At 46.8% G+C, this 19,445-nt stretch overlaps 1 protein-coding gene across 1 annotated transcript in view; it reads left to right on the top strand.

Moving 5' to 3' along the window:
- Nucleotides 1–19,445, top strand: part of IL5RA (interleukin 5 receptor subunit alpha) — a 34,570-nt gene that overhangs the window by 8,711 nt on the left and 6,414 nt on the right. The window contains exons 6-9 of the mRNA XM_072940819.1: nucleotides 848–1,001; nucleotides 1,076–1,263; nucleotides 3,352–3,497; nucleotides 6,902–7,040. Coding sequence (XP_072796920.1) covers nucleotides 848–1,001; nucleotides 1,076–1,263; nucleotides 3,352–3,497; nucleotides 6,902–7,040 — 627 coding nt within the window. The remainder of the gene's footprint in view (nucleotides 1–847; nucleotides 1,002–1,075; nucleotides 1,264–3,351; nucleotides 3,498–6,901; nucleotides 7,041–19,445) is intronic.

Below are 19,445 nucleotides of genomic sequence, written 5' to 3'. Positions count from 1 at the left end.
GTTATGGGTGTGGAGTTGGTTTTAATTCTATGACCTCTCAAACCATATTGAAGAACACTACACTGACAGTTCACAGAAGACACGAGATGAGCAATCTCAGAGCCAGGAGGAAGGAGGGCACCACCCACTGTCTCTTATTCTGTCCTCCTGTGGAAGGATGGGTTTCTGATACTTAGATCTAGTGATGCTTGTGATGAAAACCCTGGAGAAGTACACACACACACACACACACACACACACACATACACTTACACACACAAGAAGAAGAAAGAGAGCAGGCCGCCAGGTCCTGGGACATGTGAGTGCACCTGGTAACAACTGCCTTGGCCAGTCTGGCCTGGGGCTGACTGCCAAACCCTCCTCCTGTCATGGCACTGCCGGAAAAGGCCACGCTTCCCGAATTGTGACTGAGAGCAGTGTCAGAAAGATCTCTGAATTCATTCGTTAGAATGTGGTGTCTAGACCACGTAGGAGCTAGGAAAACTGGGGCCCGGAGCCCTAGGGAACAAGGTGTCACAGCTAGTTACTGACATGAGACACCAAGCTTGCTGGATCCCAGGTTCGCATGACAACTCACTGCACTGGCTGTGAACTTTCATCCATCTCTGTCACACAAAAACCCTCCCTGCAGAGCACCTGCAAAGCTTTTGGCGTCAGAAATAGGACTAAGCCATTTTAGTTTTGTCCCCTAGTAACTGGATCTTGGGCAAGTCGCAGGTTTCTATAAATGTGTAATGACAAGTGCTTTTTGATGAACAAGATGCCCCCCATCACTAGTTTCAAAAGAAGTGCAAGATTCAGAAGCTACCATGGCAATGTTTTGTCCCTTTTACTTTTGACCATCTAGGGTGTCCTGGAACCTCAGCTGTGAATTTAACTTGCATCACAAGCACAGAGGCTAATACTTACACACACTTAAGGCCATACCAAGTTTCTCTTCACTGCACCTGGCTTGTTGGCAAGGACGCCCCTGAGGATACGCAGTATTTCCTCTACTATAGGTTAGTACCTGCTTTTACTTTGGTGAATGGGTTGTTTCCTCCAGCCATAAAAACTTACAAGTGTTCCAATGTAGGTATGGCTCTTGGACCGAAGAATGCCAAGAATACAGCAAAGACACCCTGCAGAGAAATATAGCCTGCTGGTTTCCCAGGACTTTTATCAACAGCAAAGGGCGCAGCTCGCTCGCAGTCTATGTGAACGGCTCAAGCAAGGAAGCCGTCATCAAGCCTCTCGACCAGCTCTTCGCTCTGCACGCCATTGGTGAGACAGGCTTGACTCAAAGCCACAATAACCAAATCACAGGATTTCAGCACTGGAAGGGGTTACAAAGATCACCTAGTTTGACTCCTTGTCTGATGCTAAGTGATCACCTGGCCCCGGCTTAAGAACCACGGGGTGGAGGTTTCTCGAGCTCAGCACTACTGATAGACGGGGCTGGCGGCCCCTGTGTGGTGGGGCTGTGCCCAACGGGGTTTTCAGCAGCAGCTCTGGCCTCTACCAACGAGATGCCAGTAGCACCTGCCTTCCTCACCCCCGAGCTGTGACAACAGTCTCCAGACATTTCCAAATGGCCCTTGTGGGGATAAAATCTCCCCCAGCTGAGGATCACCGCACCAGGGAAAGTGAACTTACTGCTGAAATGAGCCTATTTTATCTCTGACCGCCTTTGTGAAATTTCTGCCCATGGGTCCTGTGATGGCTGGGTACCACCCCTGGACAATTCTCATTCCTCCTCCAACAAGACTCTGAACTATCCAAAGGCAGCCCGGTTTCCCAAACTAAGGTCTGTCTTCCCCAGGCTACCGGCCCCGGCTTCCCATGCATTCCTCTGATGGTCCTCCACTGCCCCGGACTGTCTCCTCTGTATGTTCTTGAGTTAGGATGTGTCTCTCAGCGTGTGATTCTCAGATCTAAGCATGTTATTTAAGGTCTCACTTACTCAGTTCTCAAAACTGAAGGTCTTCTCCTTCATCCTAGATACATGTAGTGATGAAACCCACCAGGAGCCTTTCACACACCGTCCCTGGTTGTTAACCTGCTAGATTTCGATGGTGGCTTGGTTATTAGCGTGGGTTGTGGAGCCAGGCTGCCTGAACTTGGACCCTGGCTCCTCCGCGGACTAGCTAAGTGACTTTAGACAATCTGATCATTTCTCTGTGCCTCAGTCTTGTTCTCTGAAATATGGGAAGAAATTAATATACCCTACAAGGTCTTTGTGATAATTAAGCATGTTAGTAATCATAAAGTGTTTAGAACCTTGCTGGGCATAAGTATCCAATAAATACACAGAATATTATTTAAAGGACATGGTTTGACATGTAACATCTACATCTATTTCTATTTTTTATCATCTATATGTGTATCAAATGGAGTATAAGTTTGTTTGAAGAATCATTTGCTAAAGAGGTTATACAGGTGTCTGCAATAGTACCTTTCTGAGATGACTTACAAATGTCACTTTCACAAAAATAGGCGGTAATAAATGCCGAGGACCTGGGAAACAATGACATTAATGTGAAAATGGACATGACCTGGTACAGACCACAGGCTTTTATTCTCTTGTATGATATTCATTTTATTGAAACCTACTCCTCGGATTACTAAAAGAAATGAACACTCTCTTGGTGAAAAATGTGGGGCTTGGAGAATGGCAGACTCTGGAGCCAGTGGGTCCCATTCTTAGCTTGTGCCCATGAGTCAGTAACGGTGAGATCTAAGTCACAGAACTTAAGACAAGGATACTCACTTAGAAATAATTTCCATCCACACCAAATGGCCATAAAACAATCAAGTGATATCTCAGGGGACAGAACTATGGAGTTTTAAGTAAAGACAAATTTAGCCCCATTCATTCTTTCTATGTTCAAGACAACAAAATCTTCCCAACTAACCAGAACAAGATACACAAAACAAAATGAAGTGAAAACTGAGGTGCGGAAAGGGGAAGTGATCAGCTCAGTCACACACCTGCAGCACAGAGGCAGCGCTTAGTGGGGGCTTCAGGGCAGTTTCCCTCCTGGATCAGGTGTACCCCCAGATTGGTCCAACTTGAGAAATAAAAATGGACAGTGAGGTGCGTCTTGCAATAAACTGAAGGAAAAGGCATTCAGCCTTTCAATGCCATTTGAAGTAGGACTCCTTGACGTTTACAGGAAAGCCCTCTCCTTCAGCACTGCAAGACAGGGGTCAGATGTGAGCCACTGGAGTTCTGTGGCTTGCAGATTCGTTGATCAAATCCTGATGTAAACACTTGAGAAGATGTGTATTAGAATTGCTTTGAATTTCTAAGGAATGTGAGTGGATTGGGTTTATCAGCCCTGATCACTGACCTCTCATTCTCTAACCTAGATCGAGTAAATCCTCCAGTGAACGTCACCGCAGAGATCGAAAGAACCTGTCTCACTATCCAATGGAAGAAACCAGTTTCTCCTTTTCCAATCCATTGCTTTGTTTATGAAGTGAAAATTTACAACACAAGGAAGGGTTTCTCTCAGGTAATTCTTCACCTCATTCTGACATTTGATGATAGACTGCTTCCAGAAACACTTAAAAAATTATCGCCAGTGACTGCCCTAGTTACAGCTTGGAACCAACAAGGTCAAAGGAAACTTACGTCTACCCAGGTCTGACGGAAATAAATCAAACCTTACTGGCCTTTTGTCTTACAAGGACGTACTTTCGGTTGAAGATAATGCAAAGGACCACATAAACGCTCATTAGCACTACTCTTGGTGAAACGGTACAGCTGCTGTGGAAAACAGCATGGGGGTTTCTCAAAAATTAAAAATAGTATTACCATCTGACCCAACTGTTCTACTTCTGGGTACAGATCCAAAAGAATTGAAAGCAGGATCTCAAAGATCATTGTACAACCACATTCATAGCAGCATTATCCACAACAGCCAAAAGAAGGAAACAACTCAAGTGTCCCTCGACAGATGAACAGATAAACAAAACGTGGTCTATTCATACAATGCAATATTGTTGCCTTAAAAAGGAAGGGAATTCTGACTAGTACTACATCATGGATGAACCTTGAGGACATTATGCAAAGTGAAAGAAGCCAGTCACAAAAAGACAAATTTTGTATGATCCCATCTGTATGAAGTACCCAGAGCAGTCAAATCCATTAGGACAGAAAGTACAATGGTTGCTTTGGGGGCTGGGGCAAGGGGGCAATGGGGAGTTTTTGTTTAATGAGTAGAGTTTCAGTTTTGCAAGATGGAAAGAGTGCTGGAGATTGGCTGCACAATGTGAATGCACTTACCACTACTAAACTGTACACTTAAAAATGGTTAAGAGAGCAAATTCTGTTATGTGTATTTTACCGCAACTTAAAAAAACTCCCCTCAGTAGCCCTAATGGACAAGAAGTTCAAAGGAAAAGGAATTGAATGAAAGTCAGTATTTTTTGAGCATCAGCTATGCTTTACTGTCCTAGTTTCTGCCATCCTTACAGTAACTCTACTGTGCAACGATCATTCCCATTTTACAGGAAAGTGTGGCACAGAGAGATTAAGTAAGTTGCCCAAAGTCATAAAGCAAGAAAAATAAAACAGACATCAGGATTCAAGCTCTTGCTTTATGAACAGTGAGCAAAGCAAATTCAATGCGACTCAGTTTGGTTTAACAAACATTACGAGTCAGCTTCCTTGGGGGAGACACAGAGACAGGCACTGCGTCTGCTACCAAGGGGCCTCGTCTGTGGGATGCACTCACCTGGCCTCAGAGCGGCCTTACCGTCCTAAGAGGCCAACGTGGGTACAGGGGGGCCGGGGGCCAGCAAGCTGCCAGGGCCTCTGGCCAGAGGGACTGAGTAGAATCCTGAAGGAAGAATAGAGACTTGCCTGGTGGGAGAAAAAGAGGACTCTTTTAGCCAGTATTTCTCTAGTACATAAGGTGAAAGGCCGGCTTTCTTTTTCAAATTTCTAAGCCACCATAAATTGGTACTTCTGCAAAATACAATAAAAATGATTTGCTAGAAAAATCGAATAGAACCAAAGACAAGCCGAATGATCCTGGGCTTGGATGCCGTGGCCATGCCACATTGCTATGAAGGCTCCCCAACTGTTGGCTCCATTTCTGTATTAACCTCCTTGAGGATGAGAAGCAAATAGCTCCTGACTCACATGGGTCCTCCAACCTCACTTGGAGTGGCAGAAGGGTAACTTAAAGGCTTGAGAGAGCATGGTTCCTTCAGCCCAGTGGCAATGATTTATTTAGTCAGCCGGGACATAAGGCCAACCTTGCAATCGTAACTCTAGATCCTACCCTGGGGCTTCTCCCAGAATAACTCTAAGATTTTGTTTTAAAAAAGAAACAGTTTCTCTTTTTAAAACCATGGCCATGGAGTGGGGGTGGATTATATCTCAGTGGCAGAGCACATGCCTAGCATGCATGAGGTCCTGGGTTCAATCCCCAGTACCTTCATTAAAAAAACAAAACAAAACAAAACAAAAAACCAAAAAGCCACTGAACTGTTTTACTCAACAGAGGAAACTGAACGCACCCGCAAAATTGCACAGTCATTTTGGTAGCAGCTTGAGAGCTGGGTATGGGTCGGGAGGGGACTCGTGGACATAGAAATACCAGTTAATGGCTACTGCAATGGTCCAAGCAAAAAAAAATAATGAGACCTAAAATGGGCAGTGGTTGTGGAGCAGGGACGAGGAAGGGAGAAACTCATCCAGGAGAGTCTAAGATGTAGGCGTTAAGGACACATTTCTGGTTGGGGGCGGCGGGAATTAGTCAGATGGTGGTGACACTGACCAGCAGAGAATACAGAAGGGCTTGTTTGAGGGGGAACAGCCTCAAGCCAACACGAGACAATGTTACTCTGTGCTGCCTATGGAAAACTAGCGTTTACCGAGTACGCAGTATTAGGTTGAGCTACCCACTACTGCTGCTTTTGCGGATTGCAACTGGGTCGAGTATTAGCAGTTTTCATATGATTCACCCCAAGATATCCTTAAGCCTGGGCTTTACAAAGATAATTCCATTTTACTCAACAGTCCATCAGTTAGGTGGTATTATCTGTATTTTACATATGAGAAAACTGAGGCTCAAGGAACTTGGACTGCAGTTAGTTGAGGTCTAGCTAGGATTCAAGCCCCTTTCTTCCTAGAGTCAAAGTCCTTGCCCTTTCTGTTTCTTAATGCGTCCTTCACCCCGCACTCCTCACCCCGCGGCTTGGACCGAGACACTGTATCTGGGATCAGCAAACATTTTTTGTAAAGGGTCAGAGAGAAAATATTTTAGGCTTTGCCTAAATAGTGTTTTTGTCACAATTACTCAGCTCTGCAGTAGATAAAAGCAAACGGGCATTTAACTGTCTTTCAGTAGAAGTGTACTAGGGGACACTGAAATTACAATTTCATGTAACTTTCATGTGTCATGAAATATTATTCTTTTTATTTTTCTCAATCACTGAAAAATACAGAAGCCATTCTTAGCTTGCAGTCCCTACAAAAACAGGCAGCAGACCAGGCTGGCCATAAACTGGAGTTTGCCGGTGCCTGTTGAATATAACAGAAACCATGGGATGCTGTTACTCAGGTGATTACAGAAGATCCAGGGACAAGATGAGGAGGGTTGTGTGTTCTACTGTTGGCTGCTCCGGTCTTTCACTCTGGAAATATCAGCTGGACCTGGATGGGTCCTCTAGATCTCAGAATTGCCTGTTCTGTTTGGTTACCACGTAGCTTTCCCCCAAAGGGTGACTGCCAGTGCACCCACCCTGAAGCAGTCAAGAATAAACTACTCAGTATGTGTCCCCTTGATTTTCAGTGGGTCGCTGAACAGAGTCGCATTACTTACACATGACCTCCCATCCTGATCACTGGCATAATTTAAATTGTGTGTCCAGAGATTCTTATAATGCTATTTTCTCCCCCATGTAGACAGAAAAAGTGACGACCGACACATTCATCGCCATAATTGACGATATTTCCAAGTATTCCATTCAAGTGAGAGCAGCCATGAGCTCTGTGTGCAGAGAGACGGGGCTCTGGAGTGAGTGGAGTCAACCCATTTACGTGGGTGAGTATCCTGTGTTTCTTTTAAAGCAAACAGCCTTACTCGCGGTTAGGACAGATCCTCCTGGAAAGTGTACACATTCACTTGGGAGCCTTGAAATGCTTTCACCTCTCTAACGTGCCTCACCTGGGGTCAGTCTGCTGCCTTTGTGACCAGAGGTGGATTTACCATGAAGCCAGTGAAGCCTCGATGTTCAAGGTTCTCACTAGCACCAGCCCTTCCAAAGCCTGGTATCCTTTTTTTTTTTTCAGGTTATCTGTTTCTACTTAGTTTAATTTTTCTACATTCAACTTTTTAGAGATAATTGTATATTCACATGCAGTTATAAGAAATAACATAGAGAGAGCCCAGGTAGCCTTCATCCAGTTTCTCCCAAGAGTAACATCTTGCAAAACTGTAACACTATGATATCGCAACCGGAAGACTGGCATTGGCACAACCTACTGATCTTAGACTCCTCCAGTCTGAACTCGTTTGTGCGTGCATTTAGCTCTGTGCCCTTTTATCCCACGTGTACCTTCCTGTGTCTGTCACAAGGGCCCTTTTTATAAACATATTCATCTCTCTCTCTCCCCTCCATCCCTGACCAGCGTCAATTACTGATCTGGTTTCCATTTCTGTAATTTTTCCACACCTAATTACGAATTCATACTTTTGTTTCTTTTCGTAAAGAAAATTCCAACACTGAATAAGCTTCAGAGCCCACAAAACCTGGATCCACCCCCTGGGCCCTCAGCCTAAGAGACTAGAGGATCCGAAAGACTAGGCGTCACTCTGGCTCCTGTGTTGGTCCTGCAGCTGGTTTTGTTTGGGATTAAACTGACTAGTTTATTTGGCAAATAGGATCATCATATCTGTCTGTGGGATCAGGGGAGGGTGATGATGATGGTGGCGGCTCTGAACAAAGGGGCAAACTTCCATTCTCACTCTACGTCAAATGGCAATTCTGTAACCTGGAGATGTGGCCTTGCACCATGAGGTCAGAAAATCATACCGTGTGTCTGCTATTGTCTGGGTATCTGGCCACCCAGAGGCATTTTATGAGGGAAGGGGACGGTCAGAAAACAACTTGTGTATCTCACGTATGTGCCACAACCATGCACCCTGTGGATGCAGACATGCGTGGTGACATGTCGTGTAGGAGCTAAAAGGACGCACATTAATGGAAAGAACTCTGGAGCCTTCCATACGGAAAGCTCAGGTTTAATGCCAGCTTGGCACATACTCGCTACGTACCCTTGAACAATCACTTCTCTCCTTCCATCCTTGGGTTCCCAGGATGAAGGAGGCAACATCCTCCTCTCCCGCCTCACAGGTTATTATGAAATAAAAACAACACCCAGTAACTTGTATTACTGACTGTCCTCCAAGCACTGTGCTAAGTGCTTCACACGTACTGCCTTCACAAATCCCGTCCACAAAGCTCTTTCACACGTGAGAAAATAGGTTTGGAAAGTTTAGACAATTTGCTTAACTGCGTGGCCAGTAAGTGGCAGAGATGGAATTCCAACAGGCCGACAGACCGCAGCACCCCAGCCCAGATGCGCAAGCTGCAAAGTTCTGAACAAACGAGGGACTTGTTTAGCAGCTGCTGGTTGCTAACGCTGTGGTTCCAGCACCTGAATGTCACGCTCACGCGTCCTACAAGGTAATCAGTGAGCGTCTGAGGCGTGTGCCCAAGGAGGGGTGCTCAGGCACACGCTAACGTCTTCCATAATTTAATTCAGTCACTCAGGCTCGTGGGTGGGTCTGCAGGAGATTCCTGGGCAGTGACCCGTGGGCCCGTGTCCATGTGAGTCAGAGCAGACACAGGGCAGGGAGATTTCAATGGAAGGCTGGGAAGGACGAGGAAAGGTCTGACAAAGGGAGAGCTGTTCTGAGTCGGCAAGGGGACCGGTCATGCTGAGTTGCTGAGTTTCCCAAGAGGAAAGGCGCGCCTAGAGTCGTTCGACAGAGCAGCATAGCCTTGTGGTGTGTGTGGCCCCGACGCCACCCCACCGGGACTCAGAGGAGCAGCACGAGCCTTCCTGGGAGAGGGACGGGCAAAGATACCAGAACTGAGAAGGGACCAAAGGTCAAGGCCAGGCTTCCTCCTCCCCGCATCCCCAGGCTGGTGCTCCAACCTGACGCAGACCTAGCGCACACAGGACCTCGCTCAACACTGCTTCACCCCACAAAGAAATTCCCTCTGCTCACCGAGAGGGAAAGCAACAGAAGAAACATAAATCTGTCCAGGGAATTTTTAACAAGGTTATTACTTTTATCAAATGCCTATGACAGAAGCTTAATTTTCATTACTTGCATTTGGTGGATTTTTTTTTTTTTTTTAGTGCTTGGTTGTCCCCCAAAGGCACCACACTCACTGGCCCCAAATTATTGATATTTCTAAGTGGCTTCTCAACAATGCTGCACACGTAGTTTCAGAGATTTTTCTTTTTTTGATGCTGTCCAAGGACGTCAAACTAACATCAAGAGCAAGGTGGCAACCTTGGCTAAGGAGCCAGGTCTGATGTTTTAGGGTTTGAGTTTTGAATTCTTGTCAGCGCTGACTGTAGAGAGCTGAGAATTTACAGGGAGAGGAAGAAGCAAGAGACCAGTCAGGGGATCTCGGCTCTCGCCGTGGCTCTGCCAACGTCCAGCTGTTGGAGATGGTACAAGGTTATATTTCATGAGCCAAGGAAGCAGAGTCCATGTAGACAGCTGTGTTGAGAAGGCGTCTCAGGTTCCATCTAGGTCATCAGAAGGCATGGTGCTCTCTTGTCACCAGAGCAAGGGACCGAGGGGTGATGAGCGTGCCAGGCTGTCCCCTGACCTCGTCGGTCACCTCTAATCTCTCCAAGTCTCAGTTTCCTCCCTTAGAAGTCACTCCCCACTCTGCCTGTCACATTCTTTGACCCTCCAGGAGCCTCCCACAAAAGCGCTGGGAGGGAAATTGTGACAAGCAATGAGAGTTTATTTTAGGCTCCTTTTAAACGTATTACTCAGTCTCCACTTCAGAGCTCGCGGCCTGTATTATTTTCAGAATAACAGCCTCCTAGTTTGGAGCTGGGCTGGTTCTCATTCTCCCTCAGGTGTGCCTCTCCGCCATTACCCATGGCAAACCCCAGGTCATTCACTGACTGCCACCCTTGTGGTGAAGATGAGCTGATTAATACTACTGCTCACCTTATAAATCCATCCATTGTTTCTGGATCCACTCCCCTGCTGCATTTAGGGTCATCAGTGAATTTAATCAGTGCAGCCACCTCTCCACTTCCACCAGGATGACTGATAAACACAGCGGGGAGTCCAGGCTCCTCTGGGACACTCCGCCTGGCTCTGCCATACCCCTTGAGGACACAGCAATAATTACGCTCGGCTCACAGCCCACCATGCCGTGCTCCCGCTACACTCATTTCCTCCAGACAACCTTCCTCCTCTCCTGCCTTCTCTTACAAATGGCACCCTGGAGCCCTCCCCTTCCATCTTCCCACCAAGGCTCAACTCACGTATCACCTCTTCCTTACATATTAAGCCCGCCTCCTTTATTGGAAGGAAATGGAGGCCCAGAGATATTAAATGATTCAGGGGTCATCAAACAGCCAACAAGTGGCCATTAATGGATAATTTTCCCAGACAGGTGACACAGGAGTCAATGAGCGAATTGGAACACATTTGATTTACTATTTAACCCATTATAGCCCAAGGTTATTGAATAAAGAGAGACACCATAGGAGTTAAGTTTTGATCAATGAACAGAGAGGCTGGAGGAGACAGGACTGCAGTCCAGCTTCGGTTGGCAGGGTCCCGGGACAGTCAAGAGGCAAAAGGGATGGCAGTTTGGGGTACAGCCAGCAACTGTGGGCTCTTTGCCTGCCCTGAAACTCTGTGCTGGGATTTCCAGAGCATAGAATGCGTCTTTCTTTTTCCCTCAAATGCAAGTAGCATTTTCATTTTATCAGTCCTTTTATCATTTTATCAACTGCCTTTCCTCAACTGGCTTCTCTGCCTTATCTTCAGAGCTAACTTCCCGATTTTCACATCTTTGCCTTTTTAAACTTTCTTAACTTCCGGATTCTTCTGTTCCTTTGTTATCTCTACTATCTCCTGTTTACCAGACCCCTGCATCTCCTGAGCGGTTCCTGGTCTGCAGGAGGCTGTTTGTTTCTGAAGTCCATCATCCCCACCCTCCTCCCCTGCAGTTCAAAGCTCATGCATGAAACAACCAATAATGAAACTAAAGCTTCCTACAGCTGTATCCTTCCCCTGGAAAAGGGTGGTATGTGAGTCCCTCAGGCTTGTCACCGGTCAGGCTCAGTGGCTCTGAGTCCCGCTGATCAGAGGTGGGTCTACCACACATCACAGGCGTTGCCCCCTAAACAAACAACTGGGTTTTGCCCTGACCTCACTGGAGGCTGTATCTGAAGGTCAGGATCTATTTGATGATGGAATCAGGTATCAATTAAAACGTATTTTCAAAAAAGATTGCATTAGGCCTGACCTTTGTAGCCCTGACACCCAGGGGAGCAGGGGAAGGTTCACTGCAATTCTCAGATGGCTTGTCTGTGAGGCCAAGGTCAACACGGGTGCCAGCTGCCTTTCAGGGCATCTTCTACAAGACCTGTCACTCACAGGAAACCCTGGCTATGTCTTGCTCACCGTGTGTGTGTATGTGTGTGTGTGTGTGTGTGTGTGTGTGTGTCTGTGTCTCTGTGCGTGCATGTGCGCACACACGTGGAGGGCAGGGGGGACCCTTAGCATCACATCACACAGCCTAGAATGTGTAAGGCCTTCAGGAAGACAGGTTGAAGCATAAAATGAAGGCCGGTGTCGGGTGGGAGGGCTAACAATCAGGACTGGGGTGGAAGTAAGTTTCCCCCGGGGAAACTCCGGTGATTTTCCCCTCAGACTTGAACTTCATGGGCTGTGAATGAATGAGGAGCCCAGGTACACTGGCCCTGGAGCATCAGGCAGCAAAGGCTGGAGAGCGTGGTGACACCTTCAAGGCCTTCCGCCCCGCCTGCTGTGCTTTGCGCTCTGCTGGCTCTCACCTCACCCCAGCTCTGACTCCCCGCCCGTGCTCTCTCTCTCTTTTTTTTTTTCCTTTTCTGCCAGTCTGTGTTTCTAAATTCTCACACTGTGGTGAAACAGGGAGAAAGCCAGGAAGGAGCGAGACGAAGGGGAGGCCTTGGAGAGGGCTCAGATTCACTTTCCCTAGGTCTTCCAAATGACTTTCGCCAGTTCAAAAGCTTGTGTGAGCTAAGACGTGGCAGGCTTCTGGGTCAAGTGACAAAAAATGGGTTGAGGACTGAAAAGTTGACTCACTAACATGAAAAACCCACTTGCCTGACCTGAGGGTGATCAACCTTGTGGTAATTCAGGGTTTTCTTTGCAAATGGGGGGGGGGATTTGGGGTTGGTCAATGTGGTGGTTGGTTTGGTCACCTGCTTCCTTTTCCCTGGGGCTCCTGTGGTTTCCAGGCTGGTAGCCCCATGCCCGGCAGCCCATCGCTCACTTGTTCCCAGCAGGAGGGCAGGACCACCTCACCCCAGTGGCCTAAAAGAGGGCTAGAGGGGAGCTTTCAGATTCTGCCCCTCAGTGTCAGGAGCAGGGAGTTCCCACTGTGCTTTCAGGCATGGCCGCTGGAGGTGTGGTACCCACCCCACCCTTCCCTGCATGACTTCTGTCCCGTGATGGGCTGGCCACAGGGGGGAGGAAGGGGGCCCTGCTGTTGGGGCGGGCACTGAGCTTGGCACATTCACCTGCACTATCTTGTCTATCCTTACAAACATAGCATTTTCCTAACTTACAGGGGAGAAAATAGATGCGGGGGGGTTAAGCAACCATCGTAAGGGAGAGAGCTACAAAGTGACAGACCGGACCTGGAACCCAGGCACAGGCCTGGATCCACGCCCTGCTCTTTCCGTGATGCCTCATCACCCCACGGGTCATGGCTGCGGCCAGGGAGACAGGCCGGAAGATGGCAGTGGGAGTTGGTGACAGTGAAAGGGTCACGACAGAAAGCTCAGGACCTGGTCAACCTCCCTGCAGACCAAGCCCTGGGGACTTTTTCTTTGATCTCTTCAGGCTGCTCTACCTAAACACCCCTTCCCATCACCCCCAGCGCTCGTTTTAACGCAGCTCTCCTGGAGGGCTGGGTCCATCTGTGCCTTCTGCCCTTTCCTACCCCCGAGGCTCCTGACTATTTGGTGTTTTCCTTCCCTCCAGGCCTGAGCTGACTCGGGCTTTTGAGGATTCTGACAGGACTGGAATTTTAGTTTTGCTTTGACTTTTTAGGGAAATTATCTTGATGCCTTTTTACATCCGACTCCGTGCTTTTAATCATCATCACCACGATAATAACCAGTATTCGCTGCACACCTAATAGGCACCAGCACTGTGCTGTGCACTTTCCAGGTATCAGCTCAGGCAGCTCGCACCCCCATTTCACAAAGCAGGTGATGGAAGGTGGAGAGGGCTCCTTGCTTAAGGTCAGCTCTCAACCAGGGTGACGGCGCTTTACCCCTCGCTCCTAATGTCTACGTGAAGACTGCAGCCTCCGCAGCCAGCTTTCAGATGCCTTAGCAGGTGGACAGAACAGCGGCCCCTGACAGGGAAGAACGTCTTGGGAAGCCCTGGGCCCCAGCAGGCACACAGCGCTTGGTGCTGTGTGGGAAAGTCTGCAGAGGAGGAGAAACTGGCAAAGAGAAGTTCTCCATTCAGCCTCATCAAGTCTAGTCCCACTGAGGACGAGCGCAGACTGAGAACGCAGCAGCAGTCCACCTGGGACCCTGAGCTCGCATGGGCATGCACACACCCCTAGGGTCTCCATGCCTTTTCCATGTTTTGGTTCATTGAGCCCAACCCCGTCCCAGGTGAACACAGTACAAGTTTTGCACATTCTGCTCTGGGCCCTGGACTATCCACATTTTGTCCACTGAGGCTCCATTTGCTGCCTGCCCCCGTCCTTCGGTCTCCCTAAATAGGAGACGCCCACAATCCACCTGACAGCTGCTTCAGAAAGCTCACCCACCCAGAAGGCTTGCTTCTGACTCTGGCTTGCACGGTGAGCCTGTGACCTGGTTTTGCACGTCCCTTCACAGATGACGCCACAGCCTCCCCCTCCAACGAGAAGCACGAGGCAGGGAGTTTCACAGCCTAACACACTGACACGCTCTCCGGGACCCAGCCCTGGCGGCGCCGTGGGAAGTCCTCCCAGCGCCTGCCGCTTTTATGAGCACAGAGCAGGGCTGCTTCACTGGAAAAGTCCACCCAACTGACTCATTAGCACTTTTCCCTCGGAACCTATTGTTGAGTCTGAAATCAGATTTAAAATCATTCTGGAAGCAACGCAAGCCATACTTGGCTAAACAGTTTAAGGGTGGAACGGGCCTCCCAATCAAGCTGATCTTCTAAGAGTTACTACTGTGCCCTACACAGGCCACAAGGTTTTAGGACGAGACAGGTTACAGCACCAGGGGAGAAGCAGTGTGACGAAGCTCTCAAGGTCGCCAGGGAAGATTTGGGACTAAGCTGGGGCCAGGGCCTGGGTCTCTTTAACCACCATCCCATTCGCCCCAGTCCCAGCCCTTCCCACCATGCACTCCCAGGTCACAGAGCAGGAGCACACTTATCATTCCCTGGCTGATTGTTAAGGTCAAATGGCTGAGATGTCAGAAACTAAGGAAGCCAAGGGCACCAAAAAGCAGACAGCTGAGCTCCCAAATGCTCCAAGTTGTCAATAGCGGAAAAGCATCCAATAAGTGAGGTGCAGAGTCTGAAGACAGGCGCTGTGACTTCCTTTTTCTAAAACTCATCTCTGCGTAGCTGAACAGCAGTGCCCATCACTTTCTTGAAAAGGAACATCTGTGGCTTCCATTTTCATGGCAGAAAAGTCATTCTTGAATCAGAGAAAAGATTCAAGTTACCTGGAAATACTTGTTCTTAAGAAAATTTCCAAAGTCAGAGACCCCAGAATTTAAACTCAGGGGCATCCCAAATTTCACGGTGTGAAATTTCACCATTTTGATCAGAGGACACATACCGTCAGCATGAAATGTTCACTGTTCTAACTGCAGCAAAATCAGAGCAGATGCTGTCTTTATTTTTACTTTTTTTAAATTGAAGTATGGTTGATTTAAATGCTGTCTTTAATTCATTTATTTACATAACTGACTCTCATCTTCTTTTTTGCATTAGTAATAACTGAACGGCAGATAACCCCCAAGCAATTTCCATTTGGAAGCAAATATGTGAAAGCTTTTTCCTGCACTAAATTTACCTGCCAGCTTATGCTTCCTTTGCCAGTAGAGTTGACCTCAGCTCTGTTCTCTAGGGGTTCGTTTTGTCCTCAGGGAGCGGTAGGGGAGTGGTTGTACAGCAAGGTGGGGCACTGCAGAAGCCAAGCCACAGAAATGAGTCACGGGCCACCTCCCCCTAGGCAGTGACCTCGACTTCGCTTCCCACCTAGTACCGTGCATACACGAATAACTTTTTTTGATTGAATAAAATGAAATCAGTTGCCTCTATACGTTTTGCTAATTCAGTGAGAACACTCACTTGTCCACGTGAGCGCATAAGTGAGCAACCAGCGAGTGGTTTAACTGAAAAGATTTTTGAAACCATGCTCAGAAGTCAACGGCACTGTTATCAGGACGCAGCCGCCGGGGTGGGGGGGGGTGGGTTGCACAATTTGAGACACTAACGGGACCGAGTGTATGACCCTGATAATATTCACAACACTGCTGATTTTTTTCTGCAGGACCCAAACTTCACCTGTTTAACCTTGTTGTAAACATGAAAACTTTTTTCTGCTGACATAACCTCTGCTAAATTCATATGCCGTGTCTATGAGTCTCCAGTTTCCCAATGTACCTATTAGGGTCCTTGCATAACGGATCAGAGTGTGGATGGTGAGTTTCAGAGATGGGGCAACGAAGCAGGCAGAATCCCCTATTCAGGACATCAGACTGGGAAATAAAGCAAGACGGTATTTGACCAGGATTAGTTCATTCCAGTTGCTTTTTATGTTAGCTATGAGCAAGTGTGGTAAAAACCAGGTTTAACAGGATACTCAGATAGTCTGGGGAACTGAATACTAACCCTGGAACCAGTGTGTGTGTGTGGCATTTGGGAAGATAAAAGGTTTCTATCTCTGAGGATCTGTTTTTCATCATTTTGGCTACTGCTCATTTGTAAATAGATGCCATGGTCACAGGTTTTAAATAGAGGGATTCAGTCCTGACTAGGGAACGTTAGGGGGAGTGGTAGCTTGCAAGGCAGGCAACTTTTGCTGGGGACACAGCCTGCAAACCTAGCCACGTGCAACGGTGGGGACACAAAAACACAGTGGGGCTTCCCTGCTGGGAAGAGGACACTCAGGAGTGTTTGATGAGAGAAACATTTAGAATGTGTTCTGTGAAGCATGCAGCATGTCCTTGGTTTGGGGGTAGTGGGTGGCGGGACGGGATCCCCCCACCCTGGTTAGGAGCACGACTGCTCAGCAAGTCCTGGGCTTCCCTCCCAGCCCCCCAATCCCAGAGCCACGTGTCCTGAGCTGACCCGCTCTGCCCTCCCTACCACAGTCCCTCCATCTGTGAAGTGGGGATGGCAGTGCCCACCTGGGAGTGCTGCTGTGAGCAGTACACATGTTGAGCACTTCGCATCTCGTCTGGGACCTAGAAAGTGAATGTATTAAGAGATGTACAGAAAATCTGTAGAAAATACGCTATTTGTTTCTGCCAGCTACTGATGACTTTTATTTTTATTTTTTGTTTTTCACTACAACTTTCAAACTTTCACCCATGAAAATATACTAAGATCAGTTTTGTTAGAGGTAAGTACACATGAAATGGCAATGCCCTGATTGGGTCAGCAGTACTAGAAAATGTGCTGGATTGAGAGGGTTCTTAAAGGTCGTATTTCAACTGCCTCATTTTCACAGATGAGGAAACTGAGGCCCAGAATGGCCACCGTCACAATAAGCTGGGAATAGAACTCAGGTTTCCAGACTAGGCAAGTATGGGCTTGTGAGACAAAAGCTTGTCTCTCTTACTTTTGTGGCTGGCGGTGCTGTCATGGTGGAAACCGAGCAGATGAGGAGAGGAGGCAGGGGCTACAGGGAATGGGAAGAATTGCAGTGACTTTCAAGGATTCCAGTTTGGGAACTGGGAAGAGTGGAGACCAAGATGGGGATGTTAGTGAGAAGGAGTTCTGATGTGAGAATGGGTGTGAGTTTGGTTCTGAGCGTTGTCAGCTGTGACACATCCCAGTGGGTTTCACACAGGGCAGCCTCAGGTCTAGACGTGGAGCTGCATGTCAGGGCTGCCCAGGAATAAAGACACGAGACAGGTTTCCATGGAATTAGAACATAAAGCTGTGCTCAAACTTCTCAAAGTTGAGAACAGACTGGAGTGGAAAATAACAAAGGGTTAAGGCTGAGCTGGAGTCAGTTGAAATTAAAAAGGAAAGAAGGAAATGATATCAAAGAAAAAGAACATTTGGGTAAAAGAGCCAAAGGCTTGGTCTCTTCAGGTGGGTGCAACCACCAAGTCTGAAATTTAGGAGGGAGATCAGGAAAAGTAAAGTTGGAAAAAGGAACTGACAGTACCCTGGATTCAACTAGAAGGAAGCCACCAGTGATTTTAAGTGATTTCTGGGAAGAAGACATGAAGCAGCCTGAATCCCTTATTCAAGAAATTAGGCTGAGAAATAAAGTAAGAAGGTATTTGATGATAGTTGGGAGAGATGGCAGAGCAAAGTAATGGCTTATTCAAGATAAAGGACTCTACGAATATTTGAAAGCAGAAGGGAAGAGATGAAGGAGGAGAGATTAAAGCTTTTTGGGAGGTAGAAGATAAATCCCAAGTAAGAGTTCTCAGGGGGTTAAAAAAAAAAAAGGAAAAAGGAAAAAGCAAGAGATCAAGGCAACATTGGAATCACTAGCATGAAATCCTCAAGACATCGCTCTCTCTTGATACCCTGAAAGATTTGAGTTTTAAGTATTTTGGGGTCTGAGGAAGTCTTAACATATTTACAAGGACTTGAAAATTCCACCTCTCATTTTGTAAAAGAAACCATTAATGGCAAACTGGGGAATGGGACTGCTTCTCCCCATGCAGTGTGGACACCTCACCTCTGCATTTAGAGCCGCTGTCACTAAATCACTCATGCCTTTACTTATTAGTGGCTTCCTCCCTCAGCAGCAGGAAGGGAGGGCTCACATGGGTTGATTTAACCCCGTCCCCCAGCAACGTGTATAGTCCCCACACATAATGGAAGCCCAATAAATATTGGTTACATGGGTGAATAAAGGAATGAATAAGCACAAAAAGGACACCGGATTCGGGAAGGTAACTTGAGATTTGTATTCTTCTCTAAAAGTGAATCAGGCAGTTTAGCAAGTGTATTACTTCTTTAAACACCATTCGGTAAATGATCCTGGGTTTTTCCTGAATGCATTTCCAGAATCTTAAATTAAAAAAAAAAAAAGTCACACACCCTCCAAAGCTATCATCTAAGCCTACAGAAGATCCGTCCATCAGTGTCGATTAGAAGCCAATTTATGTAGAGAGTTGGGTGACATGTTGCACATTTATCATTTCCGTACTGACTCACGGTACAGTTAGCTGTGACTTTCCTATCTGTGAAATGGGGTTACTGGTAAGAGGTGTTTTGAGGATACTTAAGATTGTAAAGGACCCGCAACAGAGTCTGATACCTTTGTGGTTAACTACAAGAATTACTCCATACTTTACTTTCTAAGTTTGTAAAATATTTTGATTGTAGTGCAATTACGTTACTAAGTAGGCTTACGTTTTTGTAGCTTTTCCATCTAAAAACCTTTCTATTCACCAGAAGCTGATAAGCTCCAAGATCCAGGTGGTGTATCATCTAGAATGTGCTCCATAAATATCTGCTGATTGATTAAATAATGCTTTAAGATTAAAACTGACCTCACTCAGGAATATACAACGGAGAAAAGACAGTCTCTTCAGCAAGTGGTGTTGGGAAAACTGGACAGCAGAGTGTAAATCAATGAAGTTGAACACTCCCTTCTACCATATACAGAAATAAACTCAAATGGCTTAAAGACTTAAACATAAGACAAGACATGATAAACCTCCTAGAATAAACATAGGCTAAACAGTCTCTGACATAAATCTTAGCAACATTCTCCTAGGGCATTCTACCTAGGAAACAGAAACAAAGCAAAAATAAACAAATGGGATCTAATTAAACTCTTAAGCTTTTGAACAGCAAAGGAAACCATAAGTAAAACAAAACGACAGCCTACAGAATGGGAGAAAATATTTGCAAATGATGTGATTGACAAAGGCTTAATTTCCAGAATATATAAACAGCTCATACAACTTAACAACATAAAAACAAACAGCACAATCTAAAAATGGGCAGAAGACCTAAACAAGC

Source organism: Vicugna pacos, chromosome 17 (genome assembly GCF_048564905.1).
Source record: "Vicugna pacos chromosome 17, VicPac4, whole genome shotgun sequence".
In the NCBI taxonomy this organism is placed as follows: Eukaryota; Metazoa; Chordata; class Mammalia; order Artiodactyla; family Camelidae; genus Vicugna; species Vicugna pacos.
Note: the sequence above shows the minus strand (reverse complement) of the source record. Positions and strands in the feature narration are given on the sequence as shown.